This window comes from Eupeodes corollae, chromosome 2 (genome assembly GCF_945859685.1).
Source record: "Eupeodes corollae chromosome 2, idEupCoro1.1, whole genome shotgun sequence".
NCBI lineage: Eukaryota > Metazoa > Arthropoda > Insecta > Diptera > Syrphidae > Eupeodes > Eupeodes corollae.
Window position 1 is genome coordinate 13,540,286 of NC_079148.1, and position 21,042 is coordinate 13,561,327.

Here is a 21,042-nt window from a genome sequence, read left to right on the forward strand (position 1 = left end):
CAATAAATCATAATTAGTATCGTATGCCAAGTCATTATTTTCAGTTGCCAGCCAAATTAGTATGTTCCCAATATCTGAAAAAACAATATTTTGGATTATTATGATACACAGAGCTTACAACGTCAGCAATTCTTAATAGTTTTAAGATATTGCTCAATTTCTAAGTGATCCAGCAGAGAAAGTGGTAAACATGCTTTATTGCATATATATTAATAAAATAAAACAAATTGGGTTGGCGCAACAGTCTGTTGGGAACTAGGGCCTAGTAACTTGCAACTCTCAACCATTCCTGTGTGCGAGTACTGTTGTCAGGAATGCATATCGAACGTCAGCGCTATTGACCTAAAACCATAAAATGGATCACCCTATACAAAAATTCCAAATGACGAATTCTTTATCATAAAACACAATCATCCTTCATTCTCAAGGACTAAAAACATGTTATATATATTTGTTGTCCAGTATTCCAATACTTATGTTTGAACAGTTTTGTTTGAGTTACCAATGAAATACATTAATGTCAAAAACACTGAGTATTAAGATAGGACTGTCATTAAGCAACGCTATACGCTTTGTTCGAGCCTGGTGGAAAGTATCAACAATATTATAGAAAATCCAGCTCAATTTAAAAAAGTTCAACAGTGAATTCTTTTGTGATGTAGTTCACTTTCAAAGCTCAAGGTCTATTTTGTTCTAGCTCTCATCTTTAGTTCATAATTATTTCAATACGTGTCGGAACCGTAGCTGCATCATCATAGAAACAATCCAATTTGGTTTATGGTTCAATTAGAACTAACATCAGTGAGTCAAAGATTGGAAATTCTACAGACAGGGGCTTAGTTCTACAATTGTAGGTGATTTCAATCACCTTTTAAATATATGCAAACATATTTATCATATTTGTTTACATGTCACAGTCACTTTACTTCAGTAGTAGTAAATGATTTTCCTTCAAAAAATAGAAAATTAAATTTTTAGGAAGGAATAATTTAGCAATAATTTGTTGTGATTTCCAGTCCATAATTTATATATCTAATAATTTTTCTGGTTTATTTATCGAAACACTCTTGTGTTTCTTATTTTTACACTTATGAACATTTTCACGTACGCAAAAGTATGTGCTAAGTCTCAACTAATAGGGCCCATACACTACACATGCCTGCATGCGCATACAGTGCTTGCGCATGCAAACTGCCAGTGTATGGTGTGAACTGTGTGTTTGTGCAAGCGGCATGAGCAATATCAAAAAATTTTGATATTTTCTTGCTTGTGCATGCAAGCATGAGTGGTGTGTGTGCTACATTTGCTCAGTCAAGGGCTAAAGCAATCAAAATTGCCGCAGCAGCGGAGTCGGAGCTTTACATTTTTTAAAGTTTTCTGTTCAGCGGTGAACACAAAACTGAATTTTGTACAGTTTGCATGCGTAGTGTATGGGGAAAGAGTGTTTGCGCATTTTTGTGCTTGCGCATGCAGGCATGTGTAGTGTATGGGGCCTATAAGTTACATGAACCTCTGGCTGTCATTTTCAATCACCGAAATCGCAAAACTAACAACAATCAAATATTGAACTACGATTGTGCAACCAATAATTTCAGTAGGAATGTGGCCTTAGAATATTTTCACACTCTCTCTGTCGATACTCAAATCAAACAAATCCAAAAACCGATGATGTGGACTGAACTTTTGCCAAACAGCTGTTTTCCACTTTTCTGACAGTTTTCGTTATTGCAAATTTATAAACCCCACTGACTGACGCAACACTCGACTCGGGTTAAGTTAATTCAAAAGCAAAACCTTTCGCCTTGCAATTGCAAATACAGAAAACCTATTCAAGCTTATTTAACATTTAAATCGTAATTGTTGACCAACAGCAATGTTTTGAATTGACGCAGTGCATTTGTCAATTGGAAAAAATGTCTGAATTTAAGAGAGACATCGATTCTAAAAGGAAAAAACAATCTAATTTTCTATGTGCGTAATTAATTTGGGGCTATAAAGCGACGAAGACGACGACGACAACGACCTGACGTCATATCGTATGATCCAAACAACGTTTTCTGATTGGTCAGTTTATTTTTCCTTTTAATTTTTCCCACATACCGTCTAACCCGTGTAAAAATATGAAAGCAAAAGAAAAAAGAATTGCAAATGCATAATAATTTTTTTTTTCTATTTAATTTTCCATATTGGTTGCTTCTTCTTGGTTTTCGGACGTAGCAGGACAGTGACAATATTCAAAAAGTGTTAAAAGACATTTCTTAGGAGCAAAATAAAGTAAATAATTGACGAGACGAGGATGGATCCATCGCTGGATGTGGGAGAATTCATCTCCAGCGGCATGGTGGACTCGTTGGACTTGTTCAAGGAGGAGGATGCAATTTCCCTAATCAAAGAGATGATTCCTGCAGGTAAAACAAGGGAATATTTCAAAGTGTGTTGCGTTCTAATGCGTTATTCTTCCTTTTAGACATGTTGAATAGCTTCCTCAATGACATGGACATGGTAGATTTGAATGACGACGTTATATTGCCGGGTTTGCCGGAATACGGTGCGGAGACATCGAAGCAGCCAGTGATTAAACAAGAAACCCCAATGCCTGGCTCTCCTGCAGCTGGCGGACACTACAAAGCTATGATAAGCGATCCCTTGATGGGCTCGAACTTCACTCCCCAAACATGCGGCTCCTCAAATGGCCATAGTATCATTCCCACAACCATGTTGAACTCTCCGCCACTTAATTGCCTCAAAACCGAGCTGTCTTGTCCATCTCCGCCCATGACTGTGGTCCAGAACCACTCGCCGCCGTTGGCATTGCCAACCACGACAGTTAACATCACCCAGATTAGTGCACCCCTAACGGTGTCCCCTAACGGACAACAGCAAATTGTCTACACTACCACTCAACCCGTGACAACACAGACTTTCGTTTTTCAGAATGCCGCTGTCAGTCCTCAGCTTCCTGTGGACAGTAAGACGGCGACAGTTATGAAAAAACATACCCCAGTCGTAACACCACAATCTACACCTCCTCCACATCAACCCAACTCCTCCGCCACCTCTTCATCATCATCAACATCATCTTCCTCCCATCATCATAAGCAGCATTCTGCGTCAGTAGTTCAAAATATCAGTAGTAAGCCGCCGACAGCAATTCAGCCTTCTTTGGTGCAACAAGTACCGCAAGTGCTGACATTGCAAAGTGTCGACAAACAGCAAGTATTGCTCCACTCAACAAATCCAACCTTGATGTACACCACGGCTGGACCAGCAACAACAACACAGGTTTGTTTAAAAAAAAAAAAGAAAACAATAATTAATTGGAAAAAACAGTGTAGTAATTTTTTGAATTTATTACTTTTCTGTCAACAGAACATTCATGCATTGGTAAATGGAACACTATTGGCGACAACTCGCATTCCAATGGTAATTGAGACAGAGAACAAAGTTCCCATTAATCGTGTCCAACCAAAGGTAAACAAATTAAATTATTATTAGATATACTCGTTCGTACCTGTCGTCTGCCTTCCTATTACATCAAAACAAATAGCTAATTGATATGAGTACATAATATTTTCTTTTGTATTCTTATAAGAAAGTAAAGGGGGAAAAACCAATTTGTTAGACGAAGCGTTGGCCTAATGACTCAGTTTAGAAGAACTAGACATTGAAATGAAATTGCTATGTAATCTTTTTTGGTTTTTCTTTAAACGTGTTGGCTTTTACTTTATAGTTAACTCAGTTATCAAGGAAAGGGATTTTATTTTTGTAAGTCGCACATGTTTTTGAAGTATATTTTCTTATGTTTTTCACTTGAAATTTGTTGAAAACTTTCAAACCAAACAAATTATTCAGAAAGTTCTAGATAGAATATAAACAGAACTTCGATTTATAGTCATTCTCTAATTATAGTTTATTTCCACTCTTAGATTTCAATTGAATTCTGTTTTGATATAATAGGTAGCAGTATTCCACACTTTTTATTGTTAGTACGTACATAATTACAACGAATAATTGTTTTTACAAAGTTTTACAAAAAAGCGTGCGTCGTCACATACATTTTGTTGTTTGCTGTTTTCATGACGTCGCTATAATTTTAAAAATATAATCATCAATAACAAATAGTGCCAAGAAGTTAAAAGATCCGATACTATTCTATGTTCGTATTACCTCTTAATCTGATGCAAGATAAGAAATTTGTTCGATTAGTGAAGAATTGAAAGTGTCTAATCTTTTTCGGGTTTGTTTTTAATCCTTTTACACCAGAATAGGACTCTTGGCCAGATAATGGCATTGTTACCTTGCAAGGGCTCCAAATAGCCCTAAACCAAAAAAAAAAATGATGATACCCTTAAATCAAATATAACACTCTATGACGTCAGGTTTTTAAGATGTAGGGTAGGTAGAAATGTCGATCTCAAGGCAACCTAGCCTGAGATCCAATTAGCGCTGTAGTGCGCCGTTTTGATACCAAAAATTCGTTTGACCTGTGATAGAAAGGGACAAATTTATAGAGAAGCTTCATAGCGATTATGTTAGAGGCATTTTGTCGCATTGAGAAAAAAGTTTAGGTCTCTAATCTTTGTCTATTTCATTCTATTGTTTGCCAAAGCAGGACATTTGCAGAGAAAATGGATTATCGTTACACTTTCTCTTTGGTCACTGCAGCTACGGCAAAAGGTGTTGTAAGAGATACCCAACTTCTCTGCATGAACTTCTATAGGCCAATGTCCGGTACAAACCGCAACAATCCTGATGATGAGGATATGGCCGCGTTAATCGCTTTGACAGCTGCCTGACTGTCTGTAAAGAGAGCCGCATTTCGGTTTTGGTTTGGGTTTTGTTTAAGTATCTTACATGCCTCCCTTATTGCCAGCAGTTCAGCTTGAAAAACACTAGCAAAGTCAGGAAGCCTAAAGGATTTGGCTACATTTAGGGACTCAAAAAAGTTCCAGAACCAACGCCGCACTCCCAATCTTCTCTCGATGGGAAAATAACCTTAAAACCCTTACTAAGGTTCAAAGTAGGAGTGCAGTAGTCAGTGTCTACCGAGATAATATCTGAGTGAATCAATTTCGTAGTGTATGTATTTAATAAAAAGGTCGATTGGTAGAATATCCAAAATAACGTTTAAGGCGTCCGTTGGGCGAGTACGCATGACCCCTGTGGTGCCCACGCAAGCTTTTCTCTGAACCTTCTTTAGCTTATCAATATTATAGGCTTTGCTAAGAGCAGGCCACCACACAATCGAATGTACTACGGCTGTGGACGTCCATAAAATAATCTTCGACTGAAGTCCCCACTTTTTGCCGAAAGTTTTGCTGCAGGCGTAGAAAGCAAGACAGGCCTTCAATATTTAGTTTCCAGTTTAGTTTAGGGTCGAGTATAACTCCCAAATATTTTGCACTGGAAGACAATGATAGGATTTGACCGTTGAGTCGAGGTAGCGTGAAGGGGGCGGTACTTTAGTTTTGTTGGTAAAGAGCAACAGTTCAGTTTTACTTTGGTTAACTCCTAGTCCACAACTCGTGGCCCAGCTGCTAACTTTCTTCAAAGCTGACTCCGTGATTTCACTATTCACAGAGGTGTACTTTCCCGACACCAATAGCACCAAATCATCCGCATAGGCTACCGCCCTCACTCCACATCTCTATAATTTAACGAGAATTGTATCCATGACCAGAAGCCATAGAAGAGGCGAAAGGACACCACCCTGGGGTGTTTCCCTACTCACTTGTTTTGTTTTTTTAACATGTTACTTTTATTTTTATAATTAAAAAAACGGGTCCATTTAGCTGGGAAACCCGCAATCGAATTTTTAAATTTTCCTATAAACAATTTGAGGCTACCTTAATGCGTAAAGTAATTGTTTTTCCATAATAGTTTTAAAAATCCATAATATCTATCTTTAGGATTCAACATGTATAGTATTTTATTAAGTTTTTTAATAAATATTAAAGAAATGCAATATAGTTAAAAAATGCAAGTTTTTTAAACATGAAATATAAAAAAAAATTGAAAAATTGATGCGCGAACTCTAAATCAGCGCTAAAAATAAATTCAAAAATTAATTTTTCAAAACCAACCTTGGAAGTATTACATTTGGAGACTTGAAACTAATGAGAATTTGTAGAAACAAATTATGATGCCAAAATGAGTCTTACTTTTTCTAGAAGACAAAGATTTGAGCTTTAGAAAAATATACGATTTATTGTTAAGAACTTTGTTATGTTTTACCTTAGCCGTAAAATACTAGTTTTGGCTGTATTTCATTTTTTATTTATTTATTTCTGTCTGTATGAACTGGAGTATTTGGGCAAGTCTTCAAAAAAAGTGAAACATACAAAAAATCCAATCATACATACAATTCTTATTCTCGTTTTAAGAGTTGCTTAGCATAAAACCGATCTTCTGCACGTTGTAACCTTTTCAACAAAGTCGTTTTATTATACGGAAATACACATAAGCTGTAATATTTAGTTGTTCTTTTTTGTGTAACAGAAAAAGGGAATTAAGTTTGCCGAAAAGTGTTATTGATGTCCATATTCTTCCCACTCATTCCCAAAACAATGAACTAAGTCATTTGTTGTGTAATTAAGGCGGATTATTTGAAAAACTCAACAAATTCTAATATCACGGTACCTTTTTGGTTTAATTATTGGTTCACTAATCTCTCTCTGAATTAAAAATAGAAAACATTTTTTTTTACCTTAGTATGTTGTAAAAATTGTATCAAAACCAAACAAATAATTCCATATAAACTTCCAAAAAAAAAAAAATCAACCGGATTAAGGCTACTCAAAAATCAACCCTAAGCATTCCTTTATAACTTAAAAATAGAGATTGAAATGAAAAACAAACCAAGCACACCTTCTGAAATTAAAACTAAAATTAAAAGACAAAGAAAAAATTAAATAAAAAATATTTGTTAATTTTAATAACATAAACTGGAGTTCTGAAACTAGTATATATACATGCTTTGTTTTTAAATAAAAAAAAATGATTTATTTATTCGCAAATTTATATTTTTTCGTTTAATAAACGGTGATTTTTTAAGAGCTTGAGTACTTTAAAAAAAAAAAAACGCATACAATTTGCAAAATCTCATCGATTCTTTATTTGAAACGTTAGATTGGTCCATGACATTTACTTTTTGAAGATAATTTCTTTTAAATGTTGACCGCGGCTGCGTCTGAGGTGGTCCATTCGGAAAGTCCAATTTTGGGTAACTTTTTCGAGCATTTCGGCCGGAATAGCCCGAATTTCTTCGGAAATGTTGTCTTCCAAAGCTGGAATAGTTGCTGGCTTATTTGTGTAGACTTTAAACTTGACGTAGCCCCACAAAAAATAGTCTAAAGGCGTCAAATCGCATGATCTTGGTGGCCAACTTACCGGTCTATTCCTTGAGATGAATTGTTCTCCGAAGTTTTCCCTCAAAATGGCCATAGAATCGCGAGCTGAGTGGCATGTAGCGCCATCTTGTTGAAACCACATGTCAACCAAGTTCAGTTCTTCCATTTTTGGCAACAAAAAGTTTGTTAGCATTGAACGATAGCGATCGCCATTCACCGTAACGTTGCGTCCAACAGCATCTTTGAAAAAATACGGTCCAATGATTCCACCAGCGTACAAACCACACCAAACAGTGCATTTTTCGGGATGCATGGGCAGTTCTTGAACGGTTTCTGGTTGCTCTTCACTCCAAATGTGGCAATTTTGCTTATTGACGTAGCCATTCAACCAGAAATGAGCCTCATCGCTGGACAAAATTTGTCGATAAAAAGGCGGATTTTCTGCCAACTTTTCTAGGGCCCATTCACTGAAAATTCGACGTTCTGGCAGATCGTTCGGCTTCAATTCTTGCACGAGCTGTATTTTATACGGTTTCACACCAAGATCTTTGCGTAAAATCTTCCATGTGGTCGAATAACACAAACCCAATTGCTGCGAACGGCGACGAATCGACATTTCACGGTCTTCAGCAACACTCTCAGAAACAGACGCAATATTCTCTTCTGTACGCACTGTACGCATTCGTGTGGTTGGTTTAATGTCCAATAAAGTAAACTGAGTGCGAAAATTGGTCACAATCGCATTAATTGTTTGCTCACTTGGTCGATTATGTAGACCATAAATCGGACGTAAAGCGCGAAACACATTTCGAACCGAACACTGATTTTGGTAATAAAATTCAATGATTTGCAAGCGTTGCTCGTTAGTAAGTCTATTCATGATGAAATGTCAAAGCATACTGAGCATCTTTCTCTTTGACACCATGTCTGAAATCCCGCGTGATCTGTCAAATACTAATGCATGAAAATCCTAACTTCAAAAAAATCACCCTTTATATGATACAACTAGATTTGCAACAGCAATGAAATAGTAGTTTGACACTAAAAAATACATTATTTGAAAAAAATAACGGTATATTTCAAAATATTTTTTTTAAATAAACTTAATACTTAGTAGCATGACTATGATTTTTGATAACGGCTTTACAACGCCTTTTCATGGAATCTACAAGGCCTTGACATCTCTTGAATGGTATAGTTTTTTTTTTTTTTATAATTAGCAAACACTAAAAGGGTTTTTTATACCTTTAATATGCCAAAGACACAGTGTGAGCATTAGGAAAAGAGGGAAGGGTTGGATAGGAGGTGTCGGTGTACATTGGTTTTAAATTCCTGAACATTGCAATGACAGGGAAAGATAGAGCGTGGCAAGGCGTTCCACATTCGCGTAGTACGGCTAAAAAGAGAATTTCTGTACTTCATAGTACGTCCGAAGTTGGGCTCAAGGGTAAAGGGTCTGCCATGCGAGATGAACTACAGCCCAAAGTTTGTTGTTGTTTTTTGGCTAAGCATCCCATACTGCTTTCTTTCAACCAACTTTCAACTTATGCCTTCTCGTCTGCTTTGTATCGTTATCTTGCTGAAATATCCATTTCAGCGGCATGTCATCTTCAGCAAAGGCAGCATAGTATTCTGCAGTATTTCGACGTAAACGTGCTTGTCAATTATGCCATCGATTATATGGATTGGGCCCACACCTCTGTAAGAAAGCAGCCCGAAACCATTATACTAGACCCGCCATGTTTCACCGTCTTAATGGTGTATCTGATATCATATTCTCAGTCAGTGGGCCAAGTGAGATGTTCTTTGCCAAATTGAAGACGTCGGGTCACATGGCTTTTCTTCAAAAGTGGCACCTTGCGGCGGGAACTGTGAGCATTCAATTATGCTCTCGTAGACGTCTCCGTACCGTGGGAACACCACAGGCTAGGTTTAGCTCGTCGCGGATTTCTATAGCAGACATTGTTGGTCGATTTTTAGCACAACGAGTGACCTGTCCAACTGTAGCCTCTGAAAGAATGCGCTTTTTACCACGTTTTTAATTTTTTTTTGTTGGTGATCGCATTACGTATCATTGGGGCTGAGCAGCCGACGAGTATCTGCAGCTTCTTGTAGGGCTTGCCTTGTTTTATAAGATTTTGAATCAAAGTTTTTTCTTCGCTACAATGTTTCTCTTCCCACTAAATTATGAACAGTTCAATTTTTGTTGGTTAATGCAACAAAAAAACTTAAAAATTTATATTAACTTACTTTTTGTACCATTAATGGAATATTTTGTTGTAAGTTCAATATTTATACATTTTTATGCTTGTCGTTACTATTTTATTGCTCGCTTAGAAAATCAAATCAAGAATGCAAAGTCAGGTTTGTAACACATGATAGTTAATGAAATAATTCATAATGGAGATTGATGGTGCACATAAATTCAACTAACAGGCACTACTATTTCATTGCTCGTAGGTATATGTACGTCTTCCTAAAAAGTTGCACAAGGTTGTCAAATTGTTAGAAAACGTATTTTTCTATGCACGAAGACTCTGTAAGTGTAGAAATTTACTTCACCAATTTTTCAAAATAGTTGAAGATGCAAAGAAGCGTAAAACCGGATTTCGCGACTATCGGAAGTCTATAATACCGAATTTTATGAGACTTTTTAATCAATTTTTACAATACAAAAAAGAACGTATAAACAAATTTTCAGGTTATTGTCTCTCATTTCGTGGTTCACATATTTTTCACTGACTTTATTTTAGGGGACTATAAGTACAATTAGCCAGTAGTTAAAGGGGAAGGACGATTTGCATTTTGTATAGCAGCCTAGTGCTTTCCATCCATTCGGAGCAGAGTAGGACAAATAGAGAAACTTAAACAGTAAATTTGCCAGCGTTGGAGAACACCTCTTTAGAAAAGTAGAAGGGATACTATCCGAGTTAGCAAATTTGTGTGTGTCAAGAACTTTTAACTCTATCAAGTATACGAGTGCGTAAGAAGATTCATTCCATTATATTATAGTGGTTTTGTACATCAAGAAGACTACGTTATTGTTAGAAAATCAAATGTGATAACAATTGAGTATAAAGTTTCTTAAAACATAAAAGAAATTGAATTATCTTGCTACAAAAGCTTGTATTATGTACCATAACAATTTTTCAGAAACTGGAGATAGCAAAAAGAACGTCTTTTACATGTACAAATTATATTTGTATACGTTTAATAATTTTTAGTTAAATATGCAGTTCAGAAGCTTTTTGAAATAATTTTATTTAAAAAGCCAGTATTTTGAAAAATTCCGCGATCGGGAAAAAAATCAGGGAGAAAAATGCTCAAATTCTGTAATTGAAGAAGTTACCTCTTTAACATTAATACTTCTTTATTTCTGACTTTTTTATTTATAAATATGTAGGTTTATAAATGTGGTAATGAATAAATGAAGAAGCTCATTAACTTTAAATGTATGTTTACTGGTCTGAGTTTATGTCAAACATAATTCTTAAATATATAGATTTTTTTAATAACCAGATTCAATTAGACAAAAACAACACGATCCCACGTTTCTAAGTTTTTTGTTTATCAAGAAGTGTTTAAATTTGGGATGCATTCAAAAACAATAAAAATAAACACAATATTCAGTACATGTTTGCCGAAAAAGGGCCATAAATTGGGTTGGCAAGGTTGGATTCGGATTAAAAACGCCCATGTCCTTATCATCAACTAGTTACAAAGGTTTTTAATTATTTCAACTTCAAAAATAATCCTTGAAAGTTGTTTGCAGTAACAGTCATGTTCATATTTCTCTACTATTTTTAAACAAAAATTCCAGTAACGACTTTATTATTGAATATTTTATTCAAAACTCAATCGTAGATCGATCGGTTTTGGCCAGACGGAGTCAAGCTAAGTTTCAAATATACTTTCCAATTGAATAAATCATGTAGAAACACATTTTAGCTGTATGTAAATAAAAGTTTACTGTTCGTCGTATATTTTCCTAATTTGATGCAATGTAAAATTATTTTCTCTTCGTTTGGGCGGAGACCTTGTAATGTTTAGGAACTAAGTTAAGTTGAGTTATTAACGTATATGTTATCTAAGTCACTTTAAAAACATTATATACTCCCAATAGAATGAAGAACAAAAATCGATTCATGAAAAGGTTTACAATTACAACTTAACTCCCCGATTTCCAAAAAATTGTTTAACTTTAGTAAATACCTCAAGTAGCGTATAGAAGAAAACTAAACTGTTTTCCCCAAGAACTTAAAAAAAGACACACTTTTCAAAACATTCAACAACCTTATAAAATAATCATTTCAACAAAATAAGAAAGTTTAAATAACTTTTATTCCAAAGTTCAAGTTGTTTATGAAGTCGTGTGTGACTAATTCTTGCAATTCAAATTCCCTGCTTTTATTTATTTTTATCCAGAATTTTAAAAACAACAATTTTATTTATTTGTTTAAAATTATTTTTAAGGTTAAAGAAGTTAAACGTTCAGCTCATAATGCAATCGAACGTCGCTACCGCACCTCGATCAACGACAAAATTAACGAACTCAAAAATATGGTCGTTGGTGAGAGTGCAAAATTAAATAAATCAGCAGTGCTGCGCAAGGCCGTAGATAAGATTCGTGATTTGCAACGTAATAATTATGAGTTAAAATCTGAAGTTCAAAGGTTACAACGTGAATTGGCAGCACGTGACGGAACAAAAGTTAAAGACTTGCTTAGCAATCATAGTCATACTATGAGCAAGAAGAAGCGAAAGATATCGATTGATGATGAGATTTTGTATGGCAAACCGTTGTTGATGTTAGACGAGAGTCCTGCACCCATGACGCCTCCGAGGAGTGACGAATCGAATCCATCGCTATCGCCTTCGCATTCGGACATTTCATCACCATCGTCACCGTGTGACAGCAGCAATGGAAGTGTTAGGGATGAGGAAGTTATTCCGTCGGTGCGAGGAATGGGTTCACATTCTCGACTCACTCTGTGTATGTTTATGTTTGCTGTGCTGGCGGTGAATCCATTCAGAGCGTTCCTTGGCAATGGATCATTCGATGGAGCTGAAGAAGATGACTTGAGTGGCGTTCGAAGGAATATTCTCTCTGTGGAAGATGGTTGTAAGTTGATCTTTTTCCTATAAAGTGTTCTTTTTTCTAATGGGTTACTTGTAGTTGTTGGCAACTTGTTCTCATGGCAAAGTGTCAGCACGTCTATTTTGCTCTGGACTCTGAATTTTATTGTCATGTTTGGATGTTTGATCAAGCTTCTCTGCTATGGAGATCCTCTTCTTAGCTCTCAATCACAGGCAGCCGACAAGTATTGGAAACACAAAAAACGAGCTGACTCCGAATTTACTCAGGTAAGTCCCCGACGACAAAGAAGTGCCACAATTGATAAACTTTAAATTCAATTTTGAATCCTGAATAAAGGGAAACGCTTCGGCTGCCTACTCGGAATATCTGCTTTGCATGCAAGTCTTCGGCATCACTCTACCTCTCTCTAAAATGGAAACCTTTAGCTTGACCTCATGGCAATTTATTCGGTTCTTCTTCCATCGCATCTGGATTGGACGTTGGTTGTCGCGTAAGTCAGGTGGACTCTTCTGTACTGATTCGACTCGCAAAGAAGCATTGACCTCGGCTCGAGAATTGTCTTTGGTGGCGAATAGATTGAATCAAATACATTTGGCGACCAACATGAACGATTCTCATGGAGTCTTGATATCATTGTTCTCTCTAAATATGGCTGAAGCTTCTGGTGCGATCTTAAATCCAGCCGATTTGATTAGCATTTACATGACAGCTGCGTTGAGAGTTAAACGATCCTACCCTAGATGGTTGAAGTTCTTCGGAAGGTATTATGTGAGCAAGGCAAAGCAGGAATCGGCTAAGATGTGTGAACAAATCAAGAAATATCAATGGGCTTTTACTCCGTATGGGTATAGATACTTTATTTCACATGATTTTGATGCCTCCTCAGGGGATTCATTGTTTGCTACGTTAAGTAACAAAGCTGATCCATTTTCTTATGTTCTTAAGGTGGGTTTCTTTCTTTTTTATAAAATGTAGAAGGTCTAAATTTTGTGTGTATTTTTTGAAGGAATATCGTGAGCACCTTCTGTTGAAAGCAATTCAATGTCTCGTGGGTGCCAGTAAATCTGGACGCAATGATCGATCCAATAACAAACCATTGAAACCAACCAAAGAGGGAGATACTTCGCCACAAGTTCCAAGTCCTCCCGCAGGGACAATTGTCAGCAATGTTCTTAAATACACAACCCTCTTGAAGGAAACTATGTCACCGGATGATATCGATAAGAAAATCGATTGGTGGTCAAATGTTTTGATTGTCTCGGTCCACTGGTTGCTTGGTGAAGATGAACAGTCAGAGAAACTCTATGACACAATCAATTCTCTGCCTGAGTGTCTTCATGTTGATGGTGAAAGTCTACCAAAGGCACTGCGGACGGTGTTCAGGGCAAGGACTATTATTTTGTAGGTGACACAAAATTCAAAATGGTGCAGTATGTTGAATTTTTTTTTAAATTTATTTTTAGGGCAAATCCAGAATTAAAAAGTCCAGAAAAACAGACAGTCTTGAAGTTATGCGATACAGGAAGTACATTTTTACAAGAAAGTTTGGCTTGTAATAAAATTACACCAGCTAAAGGTCTTAAATTGGTAAGTTTCGATACGAGATATTTGTTTAATTTTGTATTACTTTAGAGTAAGGATTTAGAAAAACAAAAAACAATCCATTTTTAAAGGTGCATTGTAGTCGCATTGTCTGTTGTTATATTTTATGTGGACAGTACTTCTGCAATGCAAACTTTACGAATGGACTTCTTCAACATTAAAACAAATTTTAACTTCAAAAGGAAGCTGTAATCTTAACAATCCCTTCCACAATCCCAAAAATACCCGAAATTGTTGTTTTGTAAGTGAGTTATAATAATTATTTGTTTTTATGTATGTAAGTTACAAACATACTTTCAAAAAATGTAGATAAGAGAAATCCAGTAAAGAAAGGAACTGTTCGATCACTCTAAAAATTCAAAACAGTAAATTTACTGTCATCCAAGTGTATGAGTTTACGATCCCACAGAAAAAAGCCCTAACGAAGAAGGGATTCAATGTTTCTACAATAAAATCGAATTCGTTTACTAAAGCAGAAAACCTGGGATACAAATATTTTTAAGTGACTTCAATCCCAAAAATGAAAGAAGAAAGAAATTATGAAAAATATATTACACTCGGATATGTGTAATATAAAACCCACAGCTAGAAACACAATAATCGATCCAACAGTTCAGGCCAAAAAAAAAGAGAGACAGCATATCTGAAGACACAAGTTGAAAACTATACAGAATTTTCAAAAAACACAATTTCAAAATCTATGAAACACAATTAAGACAAGAGATTATGTGAAAAACTTCAGCGAGGTGAGGATTTCAATCCTGTTGAATCGTCCATACAGCTTGGTGCCATTATTCTTTTACCACTATCGTATGTCGCAGTTGCGCCAACTCCTTCTTCAATTTCTTGTGATTGAAATTTTCCGTAAATAAATTTGATGTTATGCTTGACGCCATCCCAAAAATCGTGTTCCTGAATCCTCACTTGAAAATTGATATATTCGGAACAACCGATACCTTAAGAAACGTGTGCTCAAATTTGTTGCTGAATTAAACGCCTTATTTAGCTTGTCAACGAACCTACACGATTTTATTGGCAGAAAATACTCTTAACTTGTTTCTTATCTCTGATCCTGACAAATACTCACTGCATTAATGCGTATCCGACCATGGTGTTATTTCTGGAGATTTCTTGTGTCAAACCACATCCAGTTAGAGAAAGAGAATTCGAAGAGAATCGTTTGGCAGTCCGAACTGGGAGTCTCAGCAAATGTACTTCTTCTAGTATGAATATTTTTGGAATAAAGTATTAAGGTGCAAAGCTAAGTCATGATCTAATTTGAGATGTAAAGATGATGCTATATTAGAAAGAGCTGTTTTAGGGCCAACCCAAATGTAAAAAACGAAAAATGTTTAAGAAAGCCATGAAGGTCTGCAACGTTAACATCTTCTGAAGAGCAAAAATTACAGTGCAAGAAGGTATAATTGTTTGCAAGGAAGTTTGCAACATATTACAGTTTTCGAGAGTGTCATGGCTTCCACAGTTTTTCAATGCTATAAAACTACTATGAGATTAATATTTTTTGGTCCCACGAACAGTGCAGTATAACGGTACATTTTTTTGGAGAAAATAAGACAAAGATTAATACACTTGATTTTTTAAAGGCATTTAATAAAACCTGGCAGCTTATTCTCCAGTCAAAAATTCCTTATTTCGGTATCGACAAATCTTTAAGTTCTTTTGGAGGTATTCAAATCTGATATCCACAAAATAAAAGCCGGTTGCCTAGGGCTCTATTTTGTCTCCGATATTTGTTCTCATTTTTAATAAATGATCTTCTGTCTGAAACTTCTGATCCACTTACTTCTTTCACTGACAATATTAACCTTAGGTTTTCATAATCGTTTTTAGATTCATTAAATGCTCTTAAACGGCTTAAGCTTAAAGAATATTGTGCTTTGAAAACCCACCGTTTTTTTTTCTACCTTGAAAGCGAGATACACTTACAACAATGAAACGATCAACGAGTTTTCTAAAACGATGTAAGACATTTGTTTCCCTTCTGTTCTGGCTACAACATGCACATCCTATGTATATACATGCCCAGAAACTTACTTAAGCACCTTGGACAGTATTCAAAGAAAAGCTTTTTTTAAATCATTAATAAAAGCAAAATCGTCGTAAAGTTTCTTTCCTTTTTTACCGTTATATTACCCTTACCATTTACCATTTACATTCCTCATCTTAAAAAATCTACCCTTGATCCTTCGGCGGTACTATAAAGTACAGAGATTCGTTCTTTAGCCTTACTACGTGAATTTGGAATGCCTTACACTTCGATTGACAACCCATTGCCATGAAATACTGAGAATCTGCCAGACAAAAATTAAGGGAAATATGTTGTAACATTAAATAAGTCTAAAGAATCAAAAATGAAGATATTACTAAAACTGCAAAAGGGCTGAACCCATATCAAGAATAGAAGAGCAAAAATGGATGAAGTTGGCATCTAAATGGTTACTTTCCACCAAAAAACTACCAAGAGAAATACAGAAGAAGAGACTGTAATCAACAGTGTTACCACGACACATAGAATAGACGCGGGCAGCTTTGGGGAGTCTTTTGGTGGAACTTAAAACCTTAATTGACAACTGTATTAATTATTTTTCTGCGTATCTAACTTTGATTTGTTTAATTTTATTAAAAAAAAGATATGTTCAGAAATTTACGTGCATACATACTTATAAACTATCTTAAATACTTACTTCTAGACAAAGAAAGACTTCTTAAAGGTTTTTTTTTTCATATTTATAGCTCTTCCAATTGTTGACTTGTGATTGGATTCTGGAGACACGAACTCAAGTTTGGGAACATGAATATGTCGGAATTGAAGATGACGGACATTATCAAGTCCCTGGAAACGTATTAGAAAAATTCCAAAAAGACCTCAATTCTTTGAGACACATTGTTGAAGATATTCCCGTAAGAAAACAAATTCTCTTTTAAATATTCTTTTTTTCTCACACAAAGTTTGCCTCTAGAATGGCCAATCCCGAATTTATCTCTACGAAGCAGTATGTCGTCTGATGGCTGGAGCCTCTCCTGGACAAACTCAACAATTGCTTGACCGAAGTCTTCGCTACCGTCATGCAAGAAGTTCGATTATTTGTGGTGGCAAAGATAAGAACCACCAATTCGATGGTGGGGAACGTGAACGGGCGGCGGCAATGTACGTTGCCTGCAAATATCTACCAACAATTCTCCTCTCATCGCCGGGCGAACGAGCTGGAATGTTAGCTGAAGCAGCTAAAACATTGGAAAAAGTTGGAGATAAACGTAAATTAAAGGACTGCTACACTTTGATGAAATCACTTGGAAGCGGCACTGTGTCGAATGCACAGTAAATATAATAAACAAATAAACAAAACCATTAGTTTATAGGAGCATTTTAAGTTATAGTTTTGAACCACCCAGTGGTTGTTTTTGTTGTTGTTGCTGTTAAGAATTTAATTTAAACAGCAACAACAACATCAATCAATAAAGACACAAGAGACTTTTTTGTTTTAATTTCAAAATAGCATTATGCATCTACCAAATCTTTTTAAACATAATTAATCTTTACTATATTTTTGCTTTTTTTTTATAGGGACTAAAACTTACTATAACTAAAAAAGATAGTTATGTATGTTTTTCTTTTTAATTAAACTTTATTTAAAATATGATAACAATATTTTAATGGGTTTGCTTCAAAGGTTAGAGCTATCGCCAAGACAGAGATTTGGAATTTTATAAATATTTTGTTTTCTTATTTAATTTATAACTAAATAATTTTCATAACTCAAATTGAGTAAAGTTGGTAATGTTTAAATTGCAAAAATAAAAACAAAACAAAAATTAGATGCATTTCTTATAAAAATAATTTTATAAAAAAAAAATAAATAAGTTGCGATATTTTCTTTGAAAACAAAAATATATTTAATATATTAATAATATTTGAAGTGTTTAAAAGTTGACGAATTATTTTATGATTTAGTTAATAATTTAATTTTGTTTATTTTTGACAAAATAAAAACTCAACAAAATGTACAACAAGCCTCTGTAAACAAAGACAAATTATAAATTAGAACCATCACCTTTATAATGTTTGACAGTACCTAAATAAATAAAATTAACTTTTTTTAAAACAACACTTTCAAATGTTATTTTTGTTTTTCTTTTTTACTAATTGACTTCGATAAGACTCACTTGTTCGCGATTCATATTCAAAAAGCTTTATTCTTTCATTATTTGGCCGTTATGTAAAGACTTGAGTGGCGTATTCAGGGAGGGACAAAATGTTATGTGGAAAGATGGGATAGTCTAAGGGAAGGAAAATTGGCTTGACCAACGTTTTACAAAGACGAGTGCTGGATTGATTTTAAGTATAATAGCATTTTTATGGGCCATGTAATTTAGCTTGGTCACAGAAGGACCCAAGTTCGTTAATAATGTCAAAAGAGGGAAAGGTATGATTTTTATTAAAATATTGACAAAGTTAAGTTCTTACACGTTTTCGGTCAAAAATAATCAATATGGTATACTTAGTTGATTCTTTGAAAACTAAGCTAAGTGCTCCATGTTTAGATTTGCGAAAGAGGGAACGAAAAATGTAATATCATAGAGAAAGAGCCTTCATTTGCAAGTCCTCAAAAATAAACCGGTAAGACAATTCCAGGGCCCTTATTATGAAATAATAAACGAACAGCAGAAAAAACGAAACGTATGGCGTAGAGTGATTATGAGGAACGAAAATGGAATCAAGAAAATGTTGCCAGCCAAAAATGAAAAATGGTATTTTTTAACGCAACTAACTTCACACCTATTTACAAATGTCAAAATGTGAATGTTGGAAAAGTTTAATTGTTCTCAAATCAAACATAAACATCAACTTGGTCAAAATTATAAATCATTGAAAAGTTTTAAGTTTAAATTTGATTTGCATTCAGTTCGGTAATATGTGTTTTCATTGCGATTACTTTCTTGAAAGCGAAGATGAATCTGAATCCGAAGGAGAAATGCGTGTAACAAGGCCACTCTTAAGAGATTCATCCGACCCAATGAGCCTTTCAAGTTCCACGTAAGTAAATGAAAATCATTTTGTTCATGCTGTTTTTATGTGAACTACTAAAATATTTTCAAGGTTCAAGCAACTTTTTCGTCTGAACAAGGAAGCGTTTAAATATGTATTGTATGAGATTGATTCACACCTTCCAAGTCTAATTCTACATATATACCAAATGTATAGAGGGTGAATATCAAAGAGGAACCGGATAGGATTTAATTGTTAGTATGGCACAACCAACTTTATCGGTCATTTAGCAAAGATATTGCCAATAATGGAAAATATTCTATGCTAAAAATGTATATCATTTGCAATGACGGAAGACGAAAAACTGCAAGTAAACAACATTTTTATTAGAAATATAGTTTTCCTGGCATCATCGGGTGTGTAAATGGTACGCACATTAAAAGCTGAACGATTGCTTGAAGGAATAAAAATACGATTATCGTTTTTTTACGATTCTCGTTTCTGGTAATCGCAATTTTACAAATACGCACTTCTGCAATCGTTTTTCGTAATCGCAATTCCACAAATACTCCGTATTAAAAACGATTATCGTTTTTCATAATAACCCCAAAAAATATGATTTCGAGAAAAAATTTAAAAGTGAAGTCCAAAGAAAGAATACGTATAGGTGAAAATGTGAACTACGCTCTCAAATAAAACTATGTACATATTAAGTTGTACACTGATGGGTTGGGAATATCTGAAAGGACTGCTTCAGAAGTATGTATATTTGAACCTAACACCAAAGCGGCGATAACGGTGGAGTATTTCGGACAGATTTTGACAGCTGTCACTTGATTAATTGTCAGTTTGCTTTGTTATTATATTTTATAGTGAATAGGTTCAGACCATGTAAGGGACTTCAAAGAGCTGCAAATTTTTTTGGAACTACATACTTCATTTACCTCTACCTTCAGTTATTCCTTACCAAAAACATAATTGTCTACAAAACACCCTTCAGGCAAGCATTAATTTATTAATTTAATAAAAATGTTGCATTTAATTTTTCAATTTGACAATAAACTGTTTTACTTAAAACATCAAATAGAATTGTGCAGAAAATAAATAAATCATAGAGTAATAAAGTTAAGCTTTCAGTTGAATGAAAAAAACATCATAAACTGTCATTTTGACATAAGTAGACTTGACTTGATAATAAGGTATATTTTTCTAAACTTGCCAATAAACTTTCCTTAATTGGAAGGCAAATTATTGGCAGCTGGCCAATCAGATGCTAGAAACTTATCTACTTTAAAGTCGCTTATGTCGTCTGAACCTGCCTTACTTACTTGCTTACTCCTGAACAATATTTGCAAATTTATTATCAAAATAATAGTACGGTTCGTGTCTTATATTCGGTAGACATTATCAGCCAACTGCGTCGGTAATTCGATCCAATAACGTGCCCTCCAACGCTGCGGGACTATTATTTGTGGGGATATTTGAAGTCGCTTTTTACGCAAATAAGCTCAAGACGTTTGACGCCTTGGAAGAGAATATTCCGCATGTTATTGATGACATTCGGCTCGAATTGCTGAAAAAAGTGGTATAAAATTGGGCTTCTTGGCTGGAATTTTTTCGACCCGGTCAGAAATCTTTTTTAAGAGATAATGGCGAATTCATATCTTGAAAACCTCACATCTAAAAAACACCTTCCATTTGCCAATACAATACAAGATAAAATACCCCAAAGACTTAAGACTTGTTCTTGCGTAGGTACATCGTTGTAAGAGCATACTTAACCAATCCAATAGGGGGCACAATAGATTAATATTTCTCAGAACATCACTATCAAACTCAGCAAATCAGCCAAGTAAGAAATAATTGATTGACATTTGTTTATATTTAGATCACAGTTCTTTTTACACTAGACTGAGAAACTATTGAAGCCTAGTTGTAAGATCAAAATTATGCACGTCTCCTTTTTGAATAAGGTGAGAATCATG

At 34.9% G+C, this 21,042-nt stretch overlaps 1 protein-coding gene across 2 annotated transcripts; it reads left to right on the top strand.

Annotated features, from left to right (window-relative positions):
• The first annotated feature begins 1,735 nt into the window (after window positions 1-1,735).
• Window positions 1,736-18,178, top strand: LOC129944115 (sterol regulatory element-binding protein 1). Of its 2 annotated transcripts, none has more exons than XM_056053308.1 (11): window positions 1,736-2,064; window positions 2,218-2,408; window positions 2,468-3,282; window positions 3,370-3,471; window positions 11,823-12,471; window positions 12,526-12,713; window positions 12,784-13,392; window positions 13,454-13,848; window positions 13,911-14,034; window positions 16,804-16,971; window positions 17,031-18,178. In XM_056053308.1, the coding sequence occupies exons 2-11, from the start codon at window positions 2,297-2,299 to the stop codon at window positions 17,391-17,393; spliced, it is 3,525 nt and encodes a 1,174-aa protein (XP_055909283.1). In that variant the 5' UTR covers window positions 1,736-2,064; window positions 2,218-2,296; the 3' UTR covers window positions 17,394-18,178. The 2 variants fall into 2 exon arrangements, with proteins under 2 accessions (XP_055909283.1, XP_055909282.1); XM_056053307.1 differs by having other exon boundaries at window positions 2,221-2,408.
• The last annotated feature ends 2,864 nt before the right edge of the window (window positions 18,179-21,042 follow it).

Bases quoted from the DNA above. Each gene is read 5' to 3' on its own strand.
- LOC129944115 (XM_056053308.1), top strand. From the start codon at position 2,297: ATGGATCCATCGCTGGATGTGGGAGAATTCATCTCCAGCGGCATGGTG. The intron at 3,472-11,822 runs GTAAACAAATTA...ATTATTTTTAAG, and splicing joins TTAATCGTGTCCAACCAAAG to GTTAAAGAAGTTAAACGTTC. The intron at 16,972-17,030 runs GTAAGAAAACAA...GTTTGCCTCTAG, and splicing joins ACATTGTTGAAGATATTCCC to AATGGCCAATCCCGAATTTA.